At 39.1% G+C, this 25814-nt stretch overlaps 2 protein-coding genes across 9 annotated transcripts in view; both read right to left on the bottom strand.

Annotated features, from left to right (window-relative positions):
- Positions 1-340: 340 nt before the first annotated feature.
- On the bottom strand, positions 341-5005 carry LOC104589892 (L10-interacting MYB domain-containing protein-like). 8 transcript variants are annotated; one of them, XM_088896612.1, is made up of 9 exons: positions 4810-5005; positions 4630-4686; positions 4322-4455; positions 4137-4181; positions 3995-4050; positions 2867-2920; positions 2145-2501; positions 1549-2061; positions 341-1467 (listed from the first exon to the last, which is right to left on the bottom strand). In XM_088896612.1, the coding sequence occupies exons 7-9, from the start codon at positions 2493-2495 to the stop codon at positions 856-858; spliced, it is 1476 nt and encodes a 491-aa protein (XP_088752738.1). In that variant the 5' UTR covers positions 2496-2501; positions 2867-2920; positions 3995-4050; positions 4137-4181; positions 4322-4455; positions 4630-4686; positions 4810-5005; the 3' UTR covers positions 341-855. The 8 variants fall into 8 exon arrangements, with proteins under 8 accessions (XP_088752738.1, XP_088752739.1, XP_088752741.1 ...); XM_088896613.1 differs by having other exon boundaries at positions 4322-4452; XM_088896615.1 differs by having other exon boundaries at positions 4630-4665.
- Positions 5006-20345: 15340 nt separating this feature from the next.
- LOC104589891 (uncharacterized) overlaps positions 20346-25814 on the bottom strand; it is a 28714-nt gene continuing 23245 nt past the window's right edge. Inside the window, exon 3 of the mRNA XM_088896663.1 lies at positions 20346-21309. The gene's annotated coding sequence lies outside the window, so the exon portion shown is untranslated. The remainder of the gene's footprint in view (positions 21310-25814) is intronic.

Below are 25814 nucleotides of genomic sequence, written 5' to 3'. Positions count from 1 at the left end.
ATAAATCAATTAAGGTAGATAAAATAAATTATTTTTATAATTTCCAGTTTTTATTAAATTTAAACCAACAAGAAAACGGGTGAAATGACTGGTAAGAAGTCCATACCAAATACAAGTTCTAGAAGGGAGAGAAGTCTTAAATTTGAACGTAATCAATATTCAAACTGGATAGCTTATGCTCTAATATTCAAGGCTAACCAGCATTAGGGTGAGATAGAGGTCTTTTTTTTTTATTTTTTATTTTTTAAGAACAGGTGAACTAGAGCTTCAGTTCTTAGTAGAGGGGAGGGTTCAGTACTAATAGATTAACTAACTAAGATTATCTCAATACAAATAGATGTTGAGCCCTAAGCAACAATCTTAATAAACAATAACATAAAGTTAACAACTAAAGCATGAAGCATTACAAATTGTACCCAAAGCATGCAAGTAGTAAAATGTTTGTTGTGTTGGCTGCACGGATGAACTTGATGCTCTTCAAGTTGATCTGTTGAAGACCATGATACCAAAATTGATTGTTTGGTTTCTGATCATCAAGAAGCCGATCTACCTTACCACTAGTGATCCTCCCACGTTGGGCAATAAAAGAAAAATGCCCACAGGTAGAAGAAGAGTTTGCCCCCTCAAGTTCCAATTGACCCCAGTATCATCCATCTATTATACATCAATGATACTATAACCACTATCAGACATACAGAAGAACATAGATAAACATATGTCTATCAGGAACTGACCAAAGGAGAAAAAAATAAATAAATACAAAAGAAAACTATAGTTCCAAACTATCTAGAGGTCATAAAACAACAGACTTCCAATGGCTACAATTCTAAATCATTTAGGGGCTAGGGACACATCTTATCCCTGAAGGTCCTGCAGCCATGCTACCTGCAAGTCCCTAGACATGCCCAAGAATGTCTCTCTCCAATGTTCTTTTTCAAACAACTCAGTTGCTGCCTTAACTTGTTGAATTCGAAGCCCATGCTGAGCATGTATATCATTCACTACTTCCATACACTTGGTAACAGAAGTGTCTCTCTTCTCAACTTGTGCTTGCATCTGCCGTCGAGCCTCCTTTATTTCAGCTAACTGCATCTCATACAACTTAGATTTGTTCTTGCTTGCCTCTGCCCATGCTTGCATGGCAAACATCATCTTAGAGGACTGTCTGGGTTTCTTGGACTTCCTCATTAATGATAAAAGGTTATTCTTCCTGGTGTGACGCTCATTGGACTCATCAATGAAGTCTGTCTGAGAAATCTCTGCAGCTGATTCATTTGCATTAGTATTCTGTGTCCAAGTACCACGAGGATCCAAAGTTTCAGGAACATGTTTTATTTCATCATCTGAAGGATCTTCATTGTTTCCAAATGCAAAATCTCCACTGGCATTTGTTCCTAAGAATATGAAATCTAATTCATCCAAATACGGGCACCCCTTCTTCCTAATTTTTTTGGCCCATTTGTACTTCTGCAATTTTAATTTTTTAAGGTTAGTGTCATATAATAGCAAAAGCAATTTCTATATACTTCACATCATTAAAGTCCTTACCGCATAGAGGCTCTCCCAGACATCAGTACTTGCCTTTAGCTTCTTTGTAACAGGATCTATTGACACCCCTGCATGCCCTGCAATGGTGTAATAGTTGGAATGTGTCGTCTTTAGTTGGTGGTACTTATTTTTGAATTGCTCTTTATTGTAATTTTTTTTGTTGATTCTGTTGAAATTTTCCATGATATACTTCCACCCATCAGTGTTAAAAGTAGAAGTTGGCCTGTTGTTTGCCTTTACTTGATGCACCATCAACTCAATAAAACTTTTTACTTCAGCGTTTGTCCAAGTTGCTGACTCGATTAGTTTATTCTCATCAATTGCAGCAGTATTCTGTGCCCAAGTACCATGAGGATCTGATGTTTCTGGAACATGCTTTACTTCATCATTTGAAGGGTTCTCACTGTTTCCAATTGGCAAATCTTCATTACCGCTTATTCCTGAGAATACAAAGTCTAACTCATCCAAAAATGGGCATCCCTTCTTCCTAATTTGTCTGGAAAATTTGTGCTTCTACAATTTAGTTTTTATATCAAGTTAGCATCTCATAATGTAAAGACAATCTCACCATATTTCACACTATTAAAAATCCTTACCGCATAGAGCATCTCCCAAACATCCACATTTGCTATTGGTTTCTTTGTGACAGGATCTATTGACACCCCTGGGTACCCCACAATGGTATAATAGTTGGAACGCCTTCTCCTTAGTTGGTGATACTTATTTTTGAATTGCTCTCTACTATAATTCTTTTTGTTCATTTTGTTGAAGTTCTCCACAATATACTTCCACCCTTCAGAGTTAAAAGTAGAAGTAGGCCTATTGTTTGCCTTCACTTGATGTATCATTAAATCAATAAAGCATTTTTCTTCAGCGTCTGTCCAAGTTGCTACTTCAGGCTCATCTTGGTTACTCTCGTCATCAATTTGGACCTGTAGGGACTCCATCCTGTCCTGTGTCCCAGAGAGGAAGCTTTATAAGACTACATAGTATACACTACCAAATCCAAATCAACCTACACAAAATGAAGAACTTAAGATAACAATCAAGAACTCAAGAATTCTCCATACAAATAAAGAGCACGTTGAAAAGAAAAAGGATATGCAACTATTCACACTATTATACACAATTGTCTATTAACAAAACACCTAGTCCTCCTAGTCACCCAACAAACATATTTAAATAACCCTAGTTCTCCTGAACTGTTTACACTTCAATAAACCTTCCTCTATATACTGAAACATCTAGCTCTCCTGGCCAATCACTTATTGATGAAAAGAAAAACAACAGGTACATTAGAAAAAGGAAAGTTCCTTACTTGTACAGACGACGTGAATATAGGATCCCCCAAAAGAGGAATTAGTTCTTCTATCTATCATTGAAACAAAGAAAAATTTAGATTCTACAATAACATTAAATGCTAGTGAGGAAATTATATTGAGCAGGTAATAAAACATAGTTCCAAATAACCATTAGAAACTCTTCATTCATCTGCTGCTATGTATTTTTTTTTTTTTTTGATCAACATCTGTTGTTATGTATTAATAATTGAAGTTCATCTAGGATAGCAACATTATTTTTATGTTCATAATAGCAGCCACTTTTTTATGGTTTCATCATTGTCCCATGGATTGTTGGCAACCCTGCATCTTCAAATCATAATGCTTAACAAGTTAAGTCAGATTAAATCAATTCAACAAGGCCTCATACAACAGACTATCTGACATCATCTATGCAGGTCCTGCTCTACAGTTCCACTCTATCTGCATTATGTTTATGCAGAACCCGTCCTGCAATTCCACTCAGCAGTCTTTCCCTACAAAAGAAAAATTGTTTAAATTTTCAATAATCATAGCCCCCAATATTCCAAGACCATGCTACAGAGTCGTGAGCTTCACATAAGCTCCATATCCACCCTCCATTTTTTTTCTTTTTTTGGTAATCTATCCACCACCTTCAAAACACTGATGAAGGACATATTGCAAAAGGATTATGCCTGTGAATAACATATATGATATGAAATGCCTCCAAATTCTTCTAAACTATATAAAATGTTCCATGAGAAATAAGCTTTGTGCCTAAAAAATACGATATCCAGCTTCCCATTTCTTAAAAATTATAGATTCTGACAATAGAACTTTTTCAACAGGGACCCTAGAACATGTACTCTCCATAAAAGAGAACAGAAAAATCTCAGCCTTATCTCGGATTTTATGGAGAGGACCATAATATCACTTTATAATCTTTAACCGTCCTTTACTTTCTTCATAACAAAATGATTAATGGAAGAAGAAAAGCCTCTTTTCTTTTATTTGTAAGGTTGAAGGAAATTGTAATCAAATTATACAAACAGTAGTCTAGCAGCTTGAACATCAAAGGTTAATCCATAAAAAACAGTGCTTATTTGATGCCATGATCTTTACGCACCAACGAATGTTCATCTCACCTGTCCTAGACTGAAAAGTGTTTAATCCAGAAGGGGAGCACGTCCAGAATTTGAACCTTTCATGGATGAGAAGCCTAAAGTTAGAATTGCCTACACTAAATTTTTATAAGCAAAACCATAGCTAAACAGATGAGGAAGATACCGGTAACATAATCTTCATGAGAGTTCTAAACCACCTCCTTAACTTCTGCAAATTCAGAAGAAAATATCAGATCCTATTCGTTCGAGGCCACCACAGAATAGGTAAAAAAGGACGCAGAAACAAGTACTAAAAACCCTAGAAATACAATATAAAGTCTAAAATAAGATCAGAGCCTCGGTAGTAACGAATTCGTGCTTAGCTGGCCAACTCAAAGAGCCCAATATTCTTGAAACGCTGACAAACACAACTGCTCAGATGTTCAAAGGAAGCGAAAAGTTGAAGGGGGATGTTAACCAGAGCACCTCCCAACTCAATACTACTTCAGTTCCGAGAAATCGTAAAATAAGCACCAAGTTTGGATCAAAGAAAAACATAGTTGAATCAAAAACCATCGAACTTAAATTCAGTACTACCAAAAAACAAAAACAAAAATTATATTCAGAGGCGGGGGAGGGGAGAAGTTCTCACAAGCAAAGGTAAAATTTGAGCTAACCTAGAAGATACCGTGCATGGATCTCGAACGAAAAAGCTGCGCATAGATTGAAACTTCCTGTAATGAGATTCAGATGGTAGATCCATTCGGGGTAAATCTTCAATAAGCTTATAATAAGGGAATTTGAAGGTTTACACGATAGATAGAGAGAGTGGGAGAGAGGAGAGAAGCGAGCTTCACCTGCAACAAGTATGAGCAAGAAAGCCGGAATTGGGGGAGGCGATCGCCGGAGACGGGGCGACGGGGCGAGAGTTTTTTCCGTTCGCTACGAGTGGAAGAAAAGACGTTTTCGGTTTTGGAAAATCAGTTTTCAGAAAAGACTCTTTTATTTTTGTGGAATCTGTTTGCTCTCTCTCTCTCCCCCACTCTGGGGATTTCGAGATAACCTAGCCGGTGTTTTTCAAACCACATCTTTGGGTTTAACCTGGGACCCACACAATGGTTTTGGATTTTTATGATTTCCAAACGTGAAAACAGTGTTATTGCGTTCTTTTACGTCAGTAAATTTCTAAAGCTGGTCAGTGGTCACACACGTGATTGATTACCATTTACGATTTACCAATAAGAAAAAGACTAGCAGAGAGGAATATTAAAAAAAAAAAAAAAAAACATGTGTAAATAAGGGTAGGAAAAGATAATAATTTGAGTAAAATTCTTTATATATGATGGCCCAATGTAGAGCTCTTAAGGTTATGAGTTTAATTAAGTATTCAAGCTGTGTTTGTCTTAATTAAAAAAAAAATTCATTGCACAGCTATGTCGACGACACGTGGGCTGAAAGAAAGCTAAGTTCTATACATTCCAAGAATAACGTAGCCTTCTTCCAAAAGGAAAGGGTATCTATCCCATGCTCTCAAATGCTGCTTGGAATTGCTTAGACCATGGAAATTTAGTGAATGTATAATTTCCTACGAATACCTACAAAAAGTTTAGGCTTTATTAGAAATGAAGAGAAACGATTGTGTTTAGCTTGGTAGAGAGTCTAGAGACTAGAGTGTGGCTGGAACAAAAAGTTGTATACATGAATCCCCTTTTTAGAAGATCTCTAGAGCTTGCAAATTGACACTAGTTTAGAAGATAGAAGAGTGTGGCTGGAAGAAAATCTAGGCAATTTACTGTAAAATCTTTCTACAACAAATTAACCCCCAGAAGAAGAGGCAGGATTTTCCCATGGGCATAACGCATAATATGGTGCAAATATATTACCTCAAAGGCTCAAAGGTAAGTTTTCTTTGTCTGGACCGCCTATCTCGCTAAGGAGTAAGGACAACCTGTTGAATTAGAGGGGGTGAAAGTTGTAAAGATATTTGCTCTCAAGGAATGCTGGCACATCGAAGCACTGAGTAAGAAAGGAAATGCAATTTGGAAAATGATTCCATAAGCAGTGATCTGGGTTGTATCACAGGAAAGCATAGATGCATTGAAAGAAGGGGGTTTTCCTAAATCTCATGTTTCCAGTTTGATATTACCCATCTAGCTGCATCATCAACTGCTCTGCCTTTTGCCAATTAAAAAATGAATAGCATGTTCAAAAGAATGAGATGGACCCAGTAACAACATTTCTTTTGGTGTACCACTAAGAAATCTTAAGCAACTAAGATACTACATTTTTGAAAATTACAATGTTGGACAGAGATCATGGGGGTTTACTCAAGCTACAGGAAGGTGGAGGGAGACTTGCAGAATGTCGTAGCTCGTAGGGTGGACGAGAGATGGTGTTGAAGGTCTCTGGTATTTACTTAATCACATTACAGAGGCCACATCTTTAGCAGCCAGAGTGAAATATCATTGATCTGGGTGCTTAGATCAGCCAACTTCCTAGATGATCCATCAGTGAGGAGTTGAGACTTGAGAGATTGGAGTTATACTGGGGCCCTACTCCTAGAGTAGTTTGTATAGGTTCTCGTGTTTTGTTTATTGCTTATTTCTGTTTTTTATGGTATCCTCTTCTGGGCCTGCTTTTGCCTTCTGTGCTGTTGACGGAGGTTTATATACTTATTTTATCTTATTTGTTTCAGTTATCTATTGAACAAAATCAATAATAAACAACTAATCACTTAGGGTCCGTTTGGTTCATGGACTGGACTGAAATCGAAATCGGAATCGGAATCGGAATCACCTATTTCTGACACCTGTTTGGTTCAGTCAGGAATCGAAATCCGAATCACCTATTCTGATTCTACTAACAAGTGCATATATGGAGAAAATATGAAAAATGAATGATAACCAGAATCCGTGTTGGTAGCTGAGACAATCCAGCTCAAAGAAATCACTATACAGTCAAACACTGAGCCATTATACCCTTGCCAATAACAACCAAACACTGAGGAGAGCAATTTTATTGATTCCGGCCTGCAGGTTGACCTTTCCTCTAAACATAAATCTCATGTTTTCCCTTGTCACAAGGAAGGGCAGAATGGAAAAGAATCTAATAAATAATCAATCAACATTTCTTTGTGAATCACTGGCTCCATGAAATATACCTGATAAAGGCATGTAGTTGACTCCAAAATAAGAGTGGGGATTTGTCCTCCACACAAAAATGATTTTAATGAACTAATGTCAATACTATAAAAGCAATACAAAGAACTTATAAACCTGTAGTACAGAAATTCAGAAACCAATTATTTTCTGTTTCCTTGGAAGGAAGGAAATAGCAAGAACATTTCTTTGAGGTGTTATTAAAATACTGTTTAAATGGCAACACTTGCTCTTGCTCTGCCAAAAAATGTTGCATAGAGGAGGGGAATTAGTTGATCAGGAGTAGCATTTTGATGGCCTTCATCAAGGAACTTTCTAATAAATGAGGATGATGTTCAAGTTTGCAATCAAATGATCTTAACCATTGCATGTGTGACTAATGTCAAATTTGCTTTTTGGTTGTGAAGAGAAGGATTCCATGTGGCATCCTGTCATTCACTATAAGAGCCACATGTAGAAGGGAAGGATTTCATGTGGCATCTTGTATTTCACTTCAAGAGCCACATGGAGAAGGGAAGGATTCCATGTGGTATCTTGTCTTGGATTTTTCTTTCCTGTTGTTGTTACCACAGCTAGTAACAACACATTTTCACACTCATTCACTTTCCTGCAACTATTTTGATGTTCTGGGTTTGGCATTGTTAGACAGTTTTGTATGCCCTTAGTTCCAATCAGTTTTGATGTACTTTTGACATTTAGTGTAAATGAATAAAGTGTATGTTTGATTCATGTTGTGTGGTATGTTTCTGTGTAAGACCCTTAAACTGGACACTTAATAAGACTTGTGTTAGTTTAGAACGTTCACAGCCGTTAGATAAGTTTGGGGAGATTTATCCTGCCAAGGCTGACACTGGTGTGCTGCCAAATGTTGGGGTGGCCTGTCTCAGCCACCAGGGTGAGACCCAAGGCACATGCAATGTAAGATTACTTGAATCTTTGAACCGGATCAGATTTCCAGTATTGCCCTAGACCTTGGAGATTGATGAGCAAAACTGGAAAGTTACACCTGACCCCTAGACTCGATTATGATACTGCACTAGGTGTCGGATTGGGCTGTCTTTGATATGTCAATCAGTGAGATCCTTAGCGGGGGTCAAAACTTAGGTATGTTGGGACAGTCTGAGAATTCATCTAAGTGGATGATCATAGTGACAGGATCAGCCCCTTTGTCGGACAAAGGTAATGATCGGGGATGCACTCTCTTTGATGGAAACCAAACTGCCGGCAATTAATTTCAATCGGAATTTTGTTTTGCAAAATTTATATATAAGATATATAGATATGTATGGTTTCAAAATGTTTGCAAATGGTTTCAAATCCCGGGATCCATGTGAGCAGAGAGTGCAACACTGGTCCTTGCAGCCGAGGGAGAGGTCCTCTCTTGTCGGGCAGTGTTTGATCAGTATGGGATGAGAGGTTAAGTGTAAGGCCATTTAGGGTTACACCTGATGGGCTAATCTTGCATCTGCCCACAATCCTTGGGTTTTTATAAGATGGCTTGGCCCAGGGACCACTTAGTGTAAGTGTTGGGCCCATAGAGTCCATGTGATGGGCTCAAGGGGTTCACTGGGCTCTCTAGTGAATTTGGCTATGCCTTGTAACAAAGGCTGGGCCGAACCCATGTGGTTGATGTGTAGATCAATGCTTGGGTCCCACGCCATACAAAGAAGCCCAACTGGGCAGTAGTTTCGAAGCCTATTGAGCACTTAATACTTATTGGGCCTAAAGCCCATTTTGAACTGGCTGATTTAATTACCCACTTAAAGGGGCAGATATGAGATTAGGGCAAGCCAAAGGATTGGGTCTTGACCCTATCCACTCTTGGAGACCAAATTCAAATAAAGATTTGAATCTAGTAACCTCCTGATAAGATCAGGAGTGGGCTGACCTAATCTGCAGATAAGATTAAGATAATTCCCTATCCAAATACAGATTTGGATTGGGATAACTCCTAATAGGATTAGGAGGTTTCTTAATCACTAAGAAGGAGGAGAAACCCTAGTCTTGCATTACCAGAATTCGAACCAAGGGTTTTGAGCAGAAAAATTCTCCTGCGATTTGGGATAGGATCTCAGAGTTTTCCTCCAATCGCCGCCGCCATTCACTACCTAGTTCGATCTCTCTGAGAGGGAAAGATCAAGAAGGTATTCTTGATATTAGTCTTTGCTGAAAGGCTGATTATGTACGGTGCTATTCGCTTCCATCGAATTCTTGTGAAGAATTTGGTTCGTAGGACGAACATTACTGGTTCTGCTCCAGCATCACTATGTCATCTTCAGTGGGAGCAGATCTTGGGAGTATTCATTGGGTGTGAACACCGACGTTGGGAGATACCGACTCTCCGTATCAGGTATAACCCTTCTCTTTATCTTTGGTTCAGATCTGGTTCAGTTTTTTGTTCGATTAGATCTTTGAATATTGTATTCTAAAATCAGGGAATATGATTCCCAGTTGAAAGGGATGAGAGAAATTTTTGAAATTCGCCCACCCTGTTCCGCTGCATTCTTGGCGTCCATACGATGGATCTCTCCCTCCTTTCAGGCATATCTCTTGTTAAACCCACCTCAACACTGTCTTCATGCATGCCATTGGTGAATGCAACAGTACTTGCTACAAGTAGCACAGATTCAGCTTGTGTAGCTTTGAATTGTAGATCAGCTATGATCCCATCAAGATCTTCATCAAATCTTCATAATATTAGCAAGCTAAGTGATCAATTGGCTCTAAAATAACATACTATAACCAATAGATTCTTTCTTTATTTTCTTATTCTTTTCTATTCACTCAATCTATAAATGTATTAATGAAATTGTTTGAGCTCTTTCCCACCATTGGATCATTGCTTTCTCATTCACTTTATCTCTAACTATGAACTGAAACTTGGCTTAGACTCAACAAATCCAATCACTTATAATCCCTCTTATGGATAAGAGTTTGACAATTGAATAAAATCAAATGTATATGACAAAACTATTTTTTATTTTTATTTTTATTTCTCTTATCAATTCTATATAAAAACTGGATTAGAACTATTAGGTAAGGTGATCCTATCAAAACCCAAATACCAAATACTACTACTTGTAATTGTAGACCGATATGCTTTTTTATTTTTTGGGTAGTTGTTTGTTGTTGATAATGGGGATAAGATAATTGCTGATGTAGTTGTTGCTACCAACGTTGATGACACTGCAAGAAAATAGGGCTATAGCTACTGCACTTTAGCTATGATCGTAAAAACTGTAGCTAAAACATGGTAAAGATATGCCCAATTTCAATTTGCACGTATAGGACAAAAGATCCCAATACCACTTTTTTTATTTTGTTACGACTTCCTTTTTTTTTCTTTTTTCAATTCATTTCATGTTCATGTCTTCCTCTTCCACCAAAAATTCGATGTATTCATCATATTATTCAATTGATTAGTAGTTTGAGATCGCTCATATGATATAAATAGAAATTATTTATGGTACAAGGGGTAATCGTACATATATTACCATTTGGGTATTTTCTGAACGGAGCCTGGGTACTTCATTTTATTGGTCCAACCAAGCCAACCATAAATTATTCCAATTGATAATATTAATATTGATCCCCCAAAGAAATTGATCGAAATGTAGCTACGGACATTTTGCCTGTGGTTAAAAGCTGTTTGTTCGTGGCTAAAAGGTACTTATATCCACGGTTTTAAAGTATCTATAGCTAATAGCTATAAATTACAAAAGTAAGACCTATAGCTACGGTTGTTGTGTTCGAAGCTAAAGAGCTCTTTATCTGTGGGTAAAAGCTATAAATTGATTAGAAAATATTATAAAACAATAAATATATTAAGAATTAATAAACTAATAAATATTTGATAAATAGATAAAAATTAATAAACAAGTAAATATTTACAAAAGTTATTAAAATTAATAAATATGATTAATAATTAATAGTTAACAAATTATTAGTTCATTACTATGGAATAACAATGATTTAAAGTCCTAATGACTCAATCAGAAGCTACTCCACACCCACTTCTTTTGCAAGAAGTATTCCTTGTATTGCAGCTAGCAGTTCTGCCCGGATAGAGTTCCCAACTCCTAATGGGCCAGAGTAGATTAAGACAACCTCTCCAACCTCATTCCTCAGTACACCTCCCATCCCAGAGGGACCCGGGTTACCTTGGCTACTCCCATCAAAATTCAGCTTCAAAGAACCAAGAGGAGGGGGGACCCAGCTAGTCACTGCCCTTCCCTTGTAGGAGGAACAGCTTGCTACCAACTTCCAATCCTTCCAATAATCAGCAAAAGTAAAATGGTTAAATAATTCTAGAGTCTTTAACCAATGTAAAGACTTGGACAAAATGCAATCCTTTAAGGTTTGACTGCTTCTTCCTTTTTCTTGGAAGATTCTGGCATTCCTTTCTTCCCATATTGTCCATAACAATGCTGCTCGTGAGCATCTCCACATTTTTCTTCCTCTTTTATGGGGCCAAGAGAAGAAAGAAGGGTTAAAGATTGTGCTTACTTCTACTGGCATATCCCAACTAGACCCAAACAAAGATAGAAACCAAGCCCAGAGTTCTGTAGTGACACTACAAGATAAAAATGGATGATTACAATCCTCACCATGAGATCTGCAAAGAATGCACCAGTTTGGTGAAATACTTTACCATGCCACACTTCCCAACACAAAGCCATAACCTTGGGGGGGACCGGCCTACACCAGACTTCTTTGAAAGGGAAACTCTGATGAGAGGGAGATTGGCAGAGGAACTTGAAAAATGAACTACAAGAAAAAGACCCTTTGGGGTGAATGGCCCAAATCCTTTTATCAGGTTTCGAGGGATCCAACCAAACCTTATCGAGGAGAAACATAGAAGAGTAGACAAACACTCAATTTCCTCGTCCCTTAATCCTCTATGGAAACCAAAATCCCAAGACAAAGTTGGTAAGGATAAATTCGACGGAAGGAATTTTGAGATCACCTCGTTTTCATACAAGGAAACAGAGTACAATGAAGGAAAAAGGTCTTTCAAAGGGAGATCTCCAACCCAAATGTCCTCCCAAAACCGAATAGAATTACCTTAACAAGCATCATACTTGACACAACTAAGGAACTGCAGAAGAACTTTGTGAATTGCTTTCCAAGGTGTGACTAGGTTAGCCCTCCTTGATGCACCAACATCCCAACCACTCTCTGAACATCCAAGAATACTTTTCACTACTTCGTGCCAGAGTCTATCCTGCTCCAAAGGCCATCTCCACAACCACTTCCCTAACAAAGATGAGTTCTTTTTAAGCACATTCCCGGGCCCTAATCCTCCCTCCTGTTTGCTTCTACCCACAACCCCCCACTTAATTAAATGGTCTTTTTTACCTTCTCCCGGTTCCCATAGAAAATGTCTCATCAATTTTTCTAACTTCTTCGCTTCCCTAGATGGTATCCTAAAGGCAGAGAGATAATAGGTAGGTAGATTCATGAGGGTAGCTTTTATCAAAGTGATCCTCCCACCCAAAGAGATATAATTTTTCTTCCAAACAGCTAGTCTCTTTTCTAACTTCTCCAAGACTGGGGTCCAGAACCTACTCTCCCTAGGGTTTGCTCCCAACGGAAGCCCTAAGTAAGACAAAGGCCAGGAGGAAATGGAGCACTCAAGACAGCCTGCAATCGCCTCAACCTCCTCAAAAATTAAATTTACTCCGTCTATGTAGCTTTTTCCTAGATTGATTTTCAAATTAGAGACTCCTTCAAAAACTATAATCAATTCTTTCAAATTTTCCACCTTCTCACCGAAACCTCCCTCACAGAAGATCATCAAGTCATTTGCAAAATGAAGGTGAGTGACTGGAATTCAGTTTGTGCCTACTCTCTAACCCCTTATCACATTTTCCCTATCAACCCTAGTGATAATTCGACTAAACACATCAGCTACCAAGGTAAAGAGGAAGGGTGAAAGTGGGTCCCCTTGTCTAATTCCCTACTAGCTGGAAAAAAATCCCTCACCACCCCGTTTACTAGGATGGAATAGTGACAAGAGCTAACACAACTAGTCATCCAACTACACCATCTTTCCCCAAACCCACACTTCTTCAAAACCTCTAGTAGGAATTGCTAGTCCATCAAATCATAGGCTTTCTCCAGATCAAGCTTACAAACAAAGCCTCTCTGCTTGGACCTCTTCATCTCTTCCACACATTCATTGGCAATCAAAATCTGATCAATTATCTGATGCCCTTGGATGAAAGCCCCTTGAGCCTGACTAATAATGGAGGGGAGGATTTCTTTAATCCTTAAGGACAAGACCTTGGCTAGGATTTTATAAATACTAGTCACCAAACTAATTGGCCTAAAATCTTTAGGATGGAGAGCATCAGCTTTCTTTGGAACTAGGGCCAAGAATGTGGAATTAATGCCTCGACTGACTATATGCTTCTCTGCGAACTCATTGAAAACCTCACAAAGATCATCTTTTATCACCTCCCAACAATCCTGGTAAAAAGCCATTGTAAAACCATTTGGTCGTGGAGCTTTGGACCTGCCGCCTTCCTAATCTCTTCTTCCTCAAAGTTTCTTTCCAACCACCTAACCTGATTTTCCTCCAACCTTGACCAATCAATCCCTTTGATTTCCCTCCTCTCTTCCAAGGGTCTTCTATAAATCGATTTGAAATGTTCCACAAACTTCCTAACAATATCATCCTGGTTAGTGAATTCCTCCCCCCTACCTCTAACTTAGACACAAAATTTTTTCTCCTCCTCCCATTTGCTACATCATGAAAAAACTTAGTATTCCCATCACCTTGCTTAATCCATCTATGCCTCGATTTTTGCCTCCAGCTTATTTCTTCCCTCAGTAGGACCTCTTCTAGGTCCTTCTTCAACTGTCCCCTCAGAACTCTCTCCCCCTCCTCCATTCTAGATTGAGCCTCTCTTTCATCCAACTCTTCTATCTTAGAGATTAGATTCACTTTTTGCTCCTCAAGTCTTCCAAAATGTTCCTTATTCCAAACTTTTATTTTGGCTCTTATCATCTGTAGTTTCTTGTGAAATCTTACCCCTTTCCATTTTGTCCCCCTCAATTCCTCATTCCACCAAAATTTTACTTTATTCACAAAATCCAGGTGGGTTAACCACATGTTTTCAAACCTAAAGGGTCTAGTTCCACTGATAAAATCTTCCACACCTATTCTTATAGAACAATGATCCAAGGTCACCCTAGGCAAAGCTCTAGACACCAAGTTTCCCCAACTAGATAGAGGTTTTGGATTGGATTAAATCAACCTTCCACTTGGCACGATTATAGCTTTACATTAATGACAAAAAATTCATTGGTTAGCAACTACTGAAGGAACATGGCAGCAAGAGAGATCCAAAGCTCTGTATCACTTTCTATTTTTAATTGAGTGTCTTGGGCCAACAACCCAATTGGTTGAGTGATTTTTCTTAATCCAGCTTCCTTGGCAGTATTGCATTTGGAAATTTCGTCATCAATTATGCACACTAATCTCAAACGCATACATTGGTACTTGGTGAAAATGGCATACTACCTTTTTTATTAGAAAATTTCATGTGCATGGAATAAGTCTTCACATCTCTATCATTCCTAGAGATCTATTGTCAGTGGTTTGTCTTAATCCAATTAGCTACTATCCTTTGGAAGATAATCATAAAGTGATGTGCAGCCTCATATAATCTATAAAATATAACTGATTTGATTTGATGGTGGCCCATTTAGAATGACTCAGATGATCCATATTGATTGATAACCATGCCTCCAACTCCATATGGCCCTAATGTAAGGGGTGCGGGGTTTTACCCCTGATGCAAAGGGTGCTCTGGATTTTTCTTTGATCTTAATTTTAATCAGCTTTTCTCATTATCCGTAAAAATATATATAATTCTCTCCCCATTGTAAACTGTTTAGAAAGCATAGAGGAGAACATGCATATTCTAGAACTCACGGTTTCTATGCTGATTTCTTCATTATACATCTATTATACATTTTTAGAACTAAAATAAATATTGACTCAAAATATTTGAACCAAGAAGCAAATCCCTTGTCACTTAAAACAATTATTAATATATTAATTAAAAGCTGTCCCTTTATAACTCAAACATTGTTGGATATTTGATAAGTGGGTATTATGTGGAAATTTTAAGGAGAAAATTAAATATGAAGCAACAAAACATGGATTTAGTTGTTGAGATGGTCACTTAGCACCCCTCCAAGTAGGAGGTGTGGAAGCAAATCCAAAAAAACGGTTGTCCATGTTATGGCTAGTAGGAATCACATGCACCATCCCTTGATTGGCTTCAAGTTTAGCTGAGTGTAGCATTTATGGACTAAGACCTACTTAGCCAAGCTTGATTGAAGTCAATGACTTGATTACACAAATTGCAAAAGATGGAATACTAGATTAATTAGTAAGCAATATTTTTGGTCAAATGTAGTATCAAAGATTCTTGATATAAACCTAACAAACTTTAGTCGGGAGGATAAATTAAGGTCATAATATATATAGCTGAGCTTCAATTGGATGGAGCCCTATTTCTCTTGAGATCTATGCCTTTAATTTTTATCTTCTCTGGAGTCTTGTCTACTAGCACTTCCAACAATTTTTTTTTTTTTTTCTAGAAGTTTTAAAGCATTAGCTCTTATGACACTTTGAAGAACTAAATGTGAGCACATAGTTATGGTAGGTCTTCATGATACTTCTCTTTTAGTTTCTAGTGTTGGTAGGTTCTTCATTTTACTTGAGAAATAATTGGTTGCATTGCAAAGATAGCTTACAACTTGTAGAATTATGTTTTTTTTTTTTTTTACAAAATAATAACTATAAATTGACAAGATTTTTTGAGTTAATGTTGCAATTTGTTTGTATTATGAATTGTTTGAGTGGTAAATTCATAAAACCACTTCATGGAATTCTAATATTTTTCTTGTTATATTTTTATAGGTTGAACTGAAGGAGCAAGTTTAGATGCTTGGATGGAGACATGTTGGATCAGATTTTCAAATGTTAATTGTAAATTAATCTCTTCAAGCAGTTTGAAATTTATAATGTATTTTGAACCTATGGATGTATGCAAATTGTTCTTGAGATGTAACTTTTTTACTTTTTATAATGGAATTTCTATTATTAGAAATTTGTGTACAGGTTTTATGTAATGTACGAATGGACCTATACCCCACAGATGGTGCCCCATAAGCACATTTCAGTGTGCATTGGAAACATCTCACTTACTTGTCGTTGGGACATGCTCTCAATACATTGTTGAGATGTGCTGTGGGGCGGAGATGTGAATTCCATGTTTCTACTATATATAACAAATGATTCAGGTTTTTATATTTAAATTTTGAACAAATATATAATATTTCTTAAAAATATAACCTATAATAGCGATCTTAATTGCCATTATAGGTCTCAAAAAAATACCACCATAAGTGTGCAACATTGGTTGGGATATAGTTATAGTACCGCCGCTATATCCTGGCTTTTGGTACAAATGCCTTCAAAATCCGTAACTAAAGATTAATATGGGCTATAACATTTAGCTACGGATACTACAGAATCCGTAGTTATAGGTATTTTTTTTCTCTACTTCTATTGTGGTTAGACTTGTTCATGGGCCGAGTAGCCCAGCCCGGCCCCCGAACAGGCTTGAGAATATATTTTAGCCTGTGGGGTTGACCTCGGGCCTAAAAGCCTGAGCCCGACTATTTTACAGGCCGGGCTCGGAATTTGTTAAAAAGCCCAGCCCGGCCCGACTTTTGTATAAGTTAAACCCTAACCCTAAATATTAATCCCTCTCTTCTCAACCCCTCTCTTATCACTCATCTCTTTTTCTTAGCTGAACAAACTCCCTTCTCAGTCACAGTCTCAGCAAAACATTCTCAGGAAGACAAAACCAGCGCAACCAATGAACTCTAGCAGTGACTAGTGAGTCCTCTCTCTCTCGTTCCTCTTCTCACTTCTCCTTCTCTCTCAGAATCGATCTTAGTAGCTCATTTATCAGATGCGAGTTACGCAAACTCAGACACTAGCTGTGAATCCTCTTTCTCTCTCTCTCTCTCTCTCTCTCTCTCTCTCTCTCTCTCTCTCTCCCTCTCTCTCTCTCTCTCTCTTTTCATTGTTCGGTTGTTCCTCTTCTCATTTCTCCTTCTCACTCTTAGAATCTTAGCTCAGTTCATTTATCAGACATGGACTCAGGCACCGACGAACACAGGCACTGGCAGCCAGTCCTTTCTCTTTGCCCTTTTGTTCTATTCCTCTCTTATTGTTTGGTCGGTGGCGAACACAGAAACAGACACAGGTATCGGCGACAGACACAGACACAAGCACCGATCTATCTTTTCGTTAGGTTGGGCTTCGGGCTCGGGCCCGGGCTTTGGGCTTTTTATTAGGGCCGGGCTCGAGCCCAAGTTGTAGGCCCATTGGTCGGGCCGGGCTCAGGTTCGGGCCTAACAAAATCTTGTTTATGAAGAGAAAGCCCGGCCCGGCCCGAGCCCATGAACAGGTCCAATTGTGGTATAGCTATGGCCACCTTCAAATTCCGTAGCTAAAGGTTATCACATTATAGAACATCTAGCTACGGACAACATAGAAACCGTAGCTATAGGTGGTTTTAGCTACATTTTTTGTCCGTAGCTATAGATATTAATAATTGTGATCTTGGATTTTAGCTACGAACAATAACCGTAGATAAAGGCAATTTTTAGCTACAGACCTTACCATCCGTAGTTATAACCTATAGCCATGCGAACATCATATATGGTTTTCTGTCCGTAGCAAGACCGTAGATATAGGTCTATAGCTACGGTTTTTTAGACTTGTAGCTACGGTTTTGTCCATAGCTAAAGGTCTACTTTCTTGTAGTGTGATGAACTAATTAGATGTAGATGTTGTGATGTGAAATCTTTACTGGGTTTAACTATGCAGAAACGTAAAATGTCTAGTAGTTATCTAATTATGTAACTTTAACAAAAGAAATTATAGAGCAAGTTATGTCTCACCAAAGCAAGAGGTGGATTATAAAATGAACAGAGCAGGACAGATCTTCAAAATGAATCAGAGCAAGGGCGGATCCAAATCAAAAAATGGGGTGGATCTGTAAAACGAACCACCATATTAGGAGGAGGAGGAGTGAGAAGAGGGCCACTTGATTTGGAAGAAGAAGAAGAAGAAATAGGAGGAGAGGAAGAAGGATTGTCGGCGGTGGTCTTTCATGATCCTAACATTTTCATTACTCCCATTGGAACTCCACTAATAGCCCATTCTTTTAGAGTCAAGTCATTAGTTAGTCAGACCTCTCAACCTCAACCAAAGCATGCTATTAACTCTCTGCCAAATCTCAGAGGAGGTAGTCATTATAAGGAGAAAAATTTGATGTTGTTGCAGCCTTAATTGAGCAAAGTCACCAATTCCAATTTTGAGTCGTCATCGGTAATTGAAGACTTGACCTTTGTGTAGACTGCAAAATGCGCTATTGGGAACCCACCTAAGGAAGACACCTCCGTGACCGATTTGGATGTTTCACCAGGAGATGATAATAATTTGTCTATTTGCTGCTCTGCTATTTCAGATGTTGCCTCTAATATTGGGGCACCTTTGCCAATTGAGATGTAACTTCCGGAGTAGGGAGACAATGCTCACAATGCTCTCTACCCTACATTCACATTCATCAAGAACATCTTTGTGTCATTATACATAGTCCTTATCCCTATCTGTTTCCATGTCATTCAAAGGCACACATTGAATTACATTCGACCTAATCCCTCTCACAAGGGTACGTAGAGCAGCCCAACTCACGGGTTCGGCCTCTTCCATCAATAAATTACCCATTTTTCCCAATCCTTTTCTAGCATTTGCTTTTTCCTAAATCACTTAATCATGATTGAACAATAAATCCTATTGGGTCCCATTACACTTAGTAGAAGATGAAGATTCCCCCTTCTAGGAATGTTGCATATTGAAGCCTAAAAAAATTGGGGATTTGCAATGAACCTCAAAGTCATGTATTCATAAAACGCTAGTTGACAATCATTGAGTCGCATTTGGAAATACCCCCAAAAGGGGGGGGGTAGCCCAATAAATAAAATAACTGATGCCTACCCCTACTCACTTCATTGAACATTTCAAATAACCTTGAACATAAATCCCAAAGAAGAAGAAACTGGGGCAACTTAGAATGGAGGAATGATCAAGGAAGTTTAAAAAATTGGGAAAACTCTAAGGAAATGGAATTCAAAGAAAATCAAAGTAGGGAATCTGAAGCAGATGAAAAGTGAGAGGGAATGATGGAGAAATATTTGCAGGATGTTGGAAAAGAAAGAAGTGGTGAAAAAAAATTGGGGAAAATATATGTTTTAATCATTGTAGAATCAGTTAGTTTAAGTATTTGTTTATAGATTCTCTAACATGTGAAGTCCTCCATGATCAGTGAAGTAACATGATTAATACTTGATAATGTGAAGAGTATGGTAAAAAAAAAAAGGAAAAATGAGAAAAAGGAAAAAGAGAAGATAAACAAAAAAGAGGATGAAGAGAAATAATAGCCCCGCATAAAGGTCAAACATTTGATTTCCCATCGTAAATAAGTTTTTGAGCCTTTCACCCTTCATTTCAGATCCCCTGTCCTAGACCACGTTTCGTCCTATTCACTAAGTTCTCCTCGATCCTTTAAAAAATTGGTAATTTAGCACGGGATAAACCTAGTTGGTTGGCCATGAAGAATTTTGTTTTGAATCCTCTTCAATCAGTCATTTCTCATCACAAATCCTCCTGTTAATCAAGAATTGGGGCAGTTTTCCATAAAACCTAGGTGTTTTCCAAAGCAAATTTATGATTGTCTCCTTCGCATTTTCGATGCACATGCCTTTATAATTATTAAGGTTTCGATCAACTCTTTTGAAGAAGGGCAAATACTTTTATCTTTTGTGAAGGTGTGGTGTGGGTCCCTTCGGACATAATTGCTCTGTCATGAATCAATGCTGGTGATATCTCCTGTTTCAGTCTCATAGCTCCCTAGAAAAATATACAATAAAAGAAGATAAAATCCCCATCTCATTTATGTTTGAGTTGCACTGTCTTTCTATTCCGAAAGTTAAAAAGAGAGAGAGAGAGAGAGAGAGAGAAGAGATGTAAAATGAGAACAACCCATGGCATTTTGACACTCAAATCAAGCACAGATATGTCTCAAAGAAGCTCAGGCTGCACCACTACAAAAGTCTTTCAAAAAAGGAATTCAGTTGTTCATTGTGCATAAAAAAATAAAAACAAAAAAGAAAACAAAAGTAATAAAAAATGCAAAGTGCATTAAAAATGTAAAGAGAAATGATTCTCAACAAGAAGAATGATCAAGTGAGAATTGACAATTAACCTAAATTGAATATGTTGAGATGATGCTTTTTGAATTTTTTATCATACTTTGCATCTGATGTGTTATTGACATTTGCACATTTTTAGTCTTGCCATCATTTTCATCATTTTGCACAATAGTTTTTCCGCTATTGCATATGAATTTTCTGCTATTGCACAATAAGTTTTCCGCCATTGCACATGGATCTTTCCGCTATTGCACATGAGTTCTCCGCCACTGCACATGAGATTTTCCACCATTGCACATGAGTTTTCCGCCTCTAATATAGAATAAATCAAGATTTTCCGCTATTACACATGAGTTTTTCACCTCCAGCATAGAATAAATCAAGATTTTTCGCTATTGCACATGAGTTCCCTGCCACTGCACATGAGATTTTCCGCCATCGCACATAAGTTTTTCGCCTCCAGCATAAAATAAATCAAAATTCTCCACTATTGCACATGAGTTTTCCTCCTCTAGCATAGAATAACTCAATGATTTCCGTTATTGCACAATAAGTTTTCCACCATTGCACATGAGTTTTCTACCCTTTCGCACATTACAAATCAGAATTTTTTCGCTTTTAGCATATATTTTTCCGATTTATAGCACATGAGTTTTTCCGCATCACGGCACATGAACATTCCTCCTTTTGGCACATTAGAAATACGAGTTTCTCACTACATAGCACATAGAGTATCCGCCCCTCTAACACATAATGATTTCTGCTTCATAGCACATAGATTTTCTGCCATCTAACACATCATAAATCAGATTTTCTGTTGCATAGCACATGAGTTTTCCGCATTTGGCACATCACAGATGAGGATTTTCCACTACATAGCACATAGATTTTCTGCGATTTGGCACATTATAAATCAGATTTTCTGTTGCATAGCATATAAGTTTTTCATGTCTAGCACATTATGAATCAGAATTTTCCCACTACATAGCACATAAGTTTTGCCTCTAGGACATCGTAAATCAGATTTTCCGCTACATAGCACATAGATTTTCTGCCATCTAACATAAATCACCAATTTTCTCGCTTCATAGTTCCGTTGCATAGCACATATTTTTCTTATCGCCACCTTGGCACATCATAAATCATTGATTTCTTTGCTTTTTATAGCACAAATTTTTTTCGCTACACTAGCATATCACACTTTTTAATCAAGGCTTTATTGTTATTTTCTACTTATTTTTAATAAGATCCTACCAAATCCATGACCCATAAGACACTCTCCTTGGATTTGAATACCTAACCCCATCCTTTATCGCTTTCTAAAAACACCTCCTTTCTGCTTGTCTCTAGGTGAATCCATATTTTTGACAAGACGATCAACTCTCTACGGAATATGGGGGAACTGCTAATCCAAATACTTAAACTCATTTTTCAACTACTCAAATTCCCTATCATGATTACACACTGTCATCCCAAGAGTGCTATCATTACTGCCACCGTCACCATGACCCATAGAAGATCCTACCCAATCCATGACCCATAGGACACTCTCCTTCTTGGATTTGAATACCTAACCCCATCCTCTATCGCTTTCTCCTTATCCCTTGGTGAATCCAACTTTTTGACAAGACAATCAACTATCTAACGAATATGGGGAAACTACCAATCCAGATACTTAAACTCATTTTTCAACTACTCAAATTCCCTATCAAGATTACGTTCTGTCATCCCAAGAGTGCTATCATTACTGCCACCGTCACCCATCCTATCACCTCCAAATTCTGAAAAACCATCACCCGCTCCCATCCCTCCATCTCCCCCACCGCTTCCTACACTTCCTACTACGAGAAAGCCCCAAACCCCTAGACGCCATGCATTGGGCTACCTCTCTGACTGCTCTGCCTTCAATCATCAAAACCTTCCACTAATCGTAGGGCAAAAGTGTGGAAGACAGGTCTCTTCCATTCCTCCTTTAGAGGTTGCTCTGCCCTAAGCCAAGGACCTAAGGTTATCCATGGTACAAGAGTTGAAAAAAGGCATCTAAATCCTCTATTTCCGATTTCCGAAAGTAGTGACCCACCTTCCCATAGTGATAACAAATGTAGGGCAACTTCTCATACCGAAAAACATCCCAAATGGTGGACGAAAGAAACAATCCACATTTTAAAGGTTAGTCTAGGGGAATTTGGACTTTAACCCTAAGGAAGAAATCCTTCTCCCGCACACCATAAACTAGCCCTATCTATCTTTTCTCCAATGGCTGTGCCAACATCCATATCCATGAGGTCATAGGGGGAGATCATGGATTTGCACCTAAAACTCTACCTCGTTTAGAGAGATAGAGCAACTTGTACTCCATTCCTTCAAAAGGACCCATTGCTTAAAGATATATCACAGACCATCCATAAGATCCCTGAGCTCTTGAAACAAGGCATGAAAATAGCCTTTCTGGAGAGGTAGCAACCTTACCTCCTTAGAGCTCTTATTCCAAGCTGCATGTAGAGCTCTATGTAGGTCCTAGAACTGAAACATGGTCTTAGGAAAGAGGCTCCTAATAACATAGTGACTCCATTCTACAATACGAGCTAGCGTTGGTCTACCCCAGACATCCAACATATCTACTCCCAAATTAACTTCTTCTTGAACTGCCTACTCAAACGCTTGTTAATGTTCATATAAATTCTCCATGCAAAAACGGACAAAGAGAGAGAAAGGAAACAACCAAGAGAAGACAAGAGAGAGAGAAAAAGACTACTAGAGGAAACAGAAGAGGCTAGCAAAAGAAAGACTATTTAAAATCTACATACAAGGGATAGAAAAAGGAGGAAAGACTAAAAAACCCTTGGTAGAGAATAGAACTAGAAAAAAATGGAATATAGGGACTGAATAAGGGGAGGAAATACCCCAATTACCACTCCAAGCCACTGAAGAGAAAGTTGGGAGCTTACTTAGAGAATAGAACTAGAATAGAAAATATCATGGTAAGTTTGGTTCTTGATCAGAATTGGAATCTAAACTGAAATCTAGAATTGGAATTACCTATTCACCACTTTTTTTTAATATAGGAATTCCATAAAATATGCATGATTTTCTCAAGGCTTTCTTGAGGACAAGTGCCACAAAATTTCTAATTTCTTATGCAGTGTTTGGATAAGCTTTAGCTTTTTGACTTTTGGTTTCCAAAAGTTTGAAAGCAAAAAAGTCTACTTAATTTGCTCGATAATGCCTATTTTTGGAAGTAAAAGTCCATTAAGAACCAAAAGTCAAAATAATAGACTTTGGGCCTTTGGCTCTTGGCTTTTTGGCCAAAACACACATCACTCGACTCTCAATTGTCTCACTCTCTCCTCTCTCACAACTATCTTGATGGAGGGTGATTTGGCCTGACCTCATAATAAGGGGACACGTGGACATGACTCGACATAGGTGACAACTCGGCATAGCCAGCTCGCTACAAAGTGATACTCCACTACCCCGAACTAAGGTTCTTCGAGCTAAGATCATCCCGAGCTAAGGGCACCTCGGTACCAGGTCACGGCACCAGTACCTAATTCAGTTCGATGTTCGAGCCTTAGCTCGGGAACAACTAAGTGTTATCTCCCCGTCCGGATCGGCCCGAAGTGATTAGCCTTATCAACTGATAGTGTTATCTCCAGATAACACGGAAATGGATTCTATCATGGCGTTGATCTCGGAACTACTCCGTGAAGCCTGTGAAGACTCCATTATATAAAGGCCTCCCTCCCGGGGCCCAAGGTACACGCGCAATTACTGCTTACTAGCTCTCTTGCTCTTTAATTACTCTCAGCTCGCACATACTGACTTAAGCATCGGAGCGACCTCGCCGGGTAAGCACCCCTGGGTTCTCTGATTCTTTCTGTGCAGATTCTCTACGTCCGCCATCTACTGGAAGTCGAATCACCTCCAGCTAGGAGCAGCCAGATTGCGTAGCATCAATTGATGCCGTCTGTGGGAAGCACTTCAAAAAGCCCTTTTCCACAAAGCATTTCACATCCAGCTTCTATGGCATCTTCCAGCAACGCCTGATGCAGTGCTGACATGAACGTCTCCGGGGGACAACTCCAGGTCCCAACCGTGTGCATTGGACAATTCACAATACCCCTCTCTGCAGACGGGGTCCCTACACTAAACGTGCCTCAAGTCATTGCATCGGTGAACGCGCCACTCCCTCCTATAGTGGGTACGACCTTCGTAGATCCCTCTGTTATTCCCCCGGTAGTCGGACATAATCAACTCGATGACCTAGTACACTACAAGCGGGCCATGCAGGCCCAAATGCAGCAGGTCCAGTAGTTTTAGTTGTACCAGCAGCAAGTCCTCCACCATGTTTATCAGTAGCAGTATCAGCAGCAGTTCCCTCCGCTGCCGCAGAATCAACAGCCGGTTCCACCTCGGCATTCGGCTACGCAGCAAACCAAGCCTCGCCGTCGCAGCGAACGCCCTCCTCGCCGGGGAGAGACTTCCCAAATCCATAACCTTTTGGGAAGTCAAGTTTCGTCCTACGGCAAGAGGGAGAGACAGATTACTCTTCCCACCTCGCAACAAGTAGATAGGTCGGGAGACACCCAGCCCACCAGGCCCACTTCACCTCGGTCTTCGCAATTTGAATCCACTCGCGGAGAACTGGTTTAGGGCTCTGGCTGCAAACTCCAGACAAGGCCCTTCAGTCCACAGCAGCCGTCGCCAGCAGTCCGAGCAGCTGCCAGTGGGAACAGTGCCTGACAACACTGAGGCTAGTAGTACTAACGCGGAGCCGGTAAAGCAGCAAAGGCGACGTCGCAGAGCTCGTCGAGCAACAGACCAGAACTTGCCCGAACTGCCTAAGGGAAAAGAAGAGGCGAGCTCGGGGACCGTAAAGACTACTCCGCTCCTTTTTGTGTCGTCTCCTCTATCTCTCGAACTATTGGCCACCCCAATGCCAAAGGATTTCAAGGTACCTCCTCTAGACAAGTATGATGGGTTGTTCAATCCAAACGACCATGTAGATTCATTTCAATCTCAAATGCACCTGGCCGGAGCAAATGAATCCTGCATGTGTGTTGCTTTCTCCACAACTTTTAAGGGGGTAGCTCGCACGTGGTACAGAAACCTTGCGCCCGGGACAATCAAGAGTTGAGCGTAGTTCGTGTAGATCTTCACCTCGCACTTCATCACTAGTAAGAGGTGCCCGAGGTCCCAGGAAAGCCTCCTCGGCATAGTCCAAAGAGAAGGAGAATCCATCCAAAGTTGCATCAAGCGTTTCAACGACGCGTGCTTGCAGATCCCTGATCTAGACTCAGTCGTGAGACTTACAGCTATGAAGAGGGGAATCACTCATAAAGAATTCAAGTGGCACGTGGTCGCCAACAAACCCAAAGATGTTACTGAGTTCCTCA

This window comes from Nelumbo nucifera, chromosome 1, assembly GCF_055504915.1.
Source record: "Nelumbo nucifera cultivar China Antique chromosome 1, China Antique-T2T, whole genome shotgun sequence".
Classification (NCBI taxonomy): Eukaryota; Viridiplantae; Streptophyta; class Magnoliopsida; order Proteales; family Nelumbonaceae; genus Nelumbo; species Nelumbo nucifera.
The sequence above is the reverse complement of the archived record's forward strand: the minus strand, read 5'-3'. Positions and strand labels throughout refer to the sequence as shown.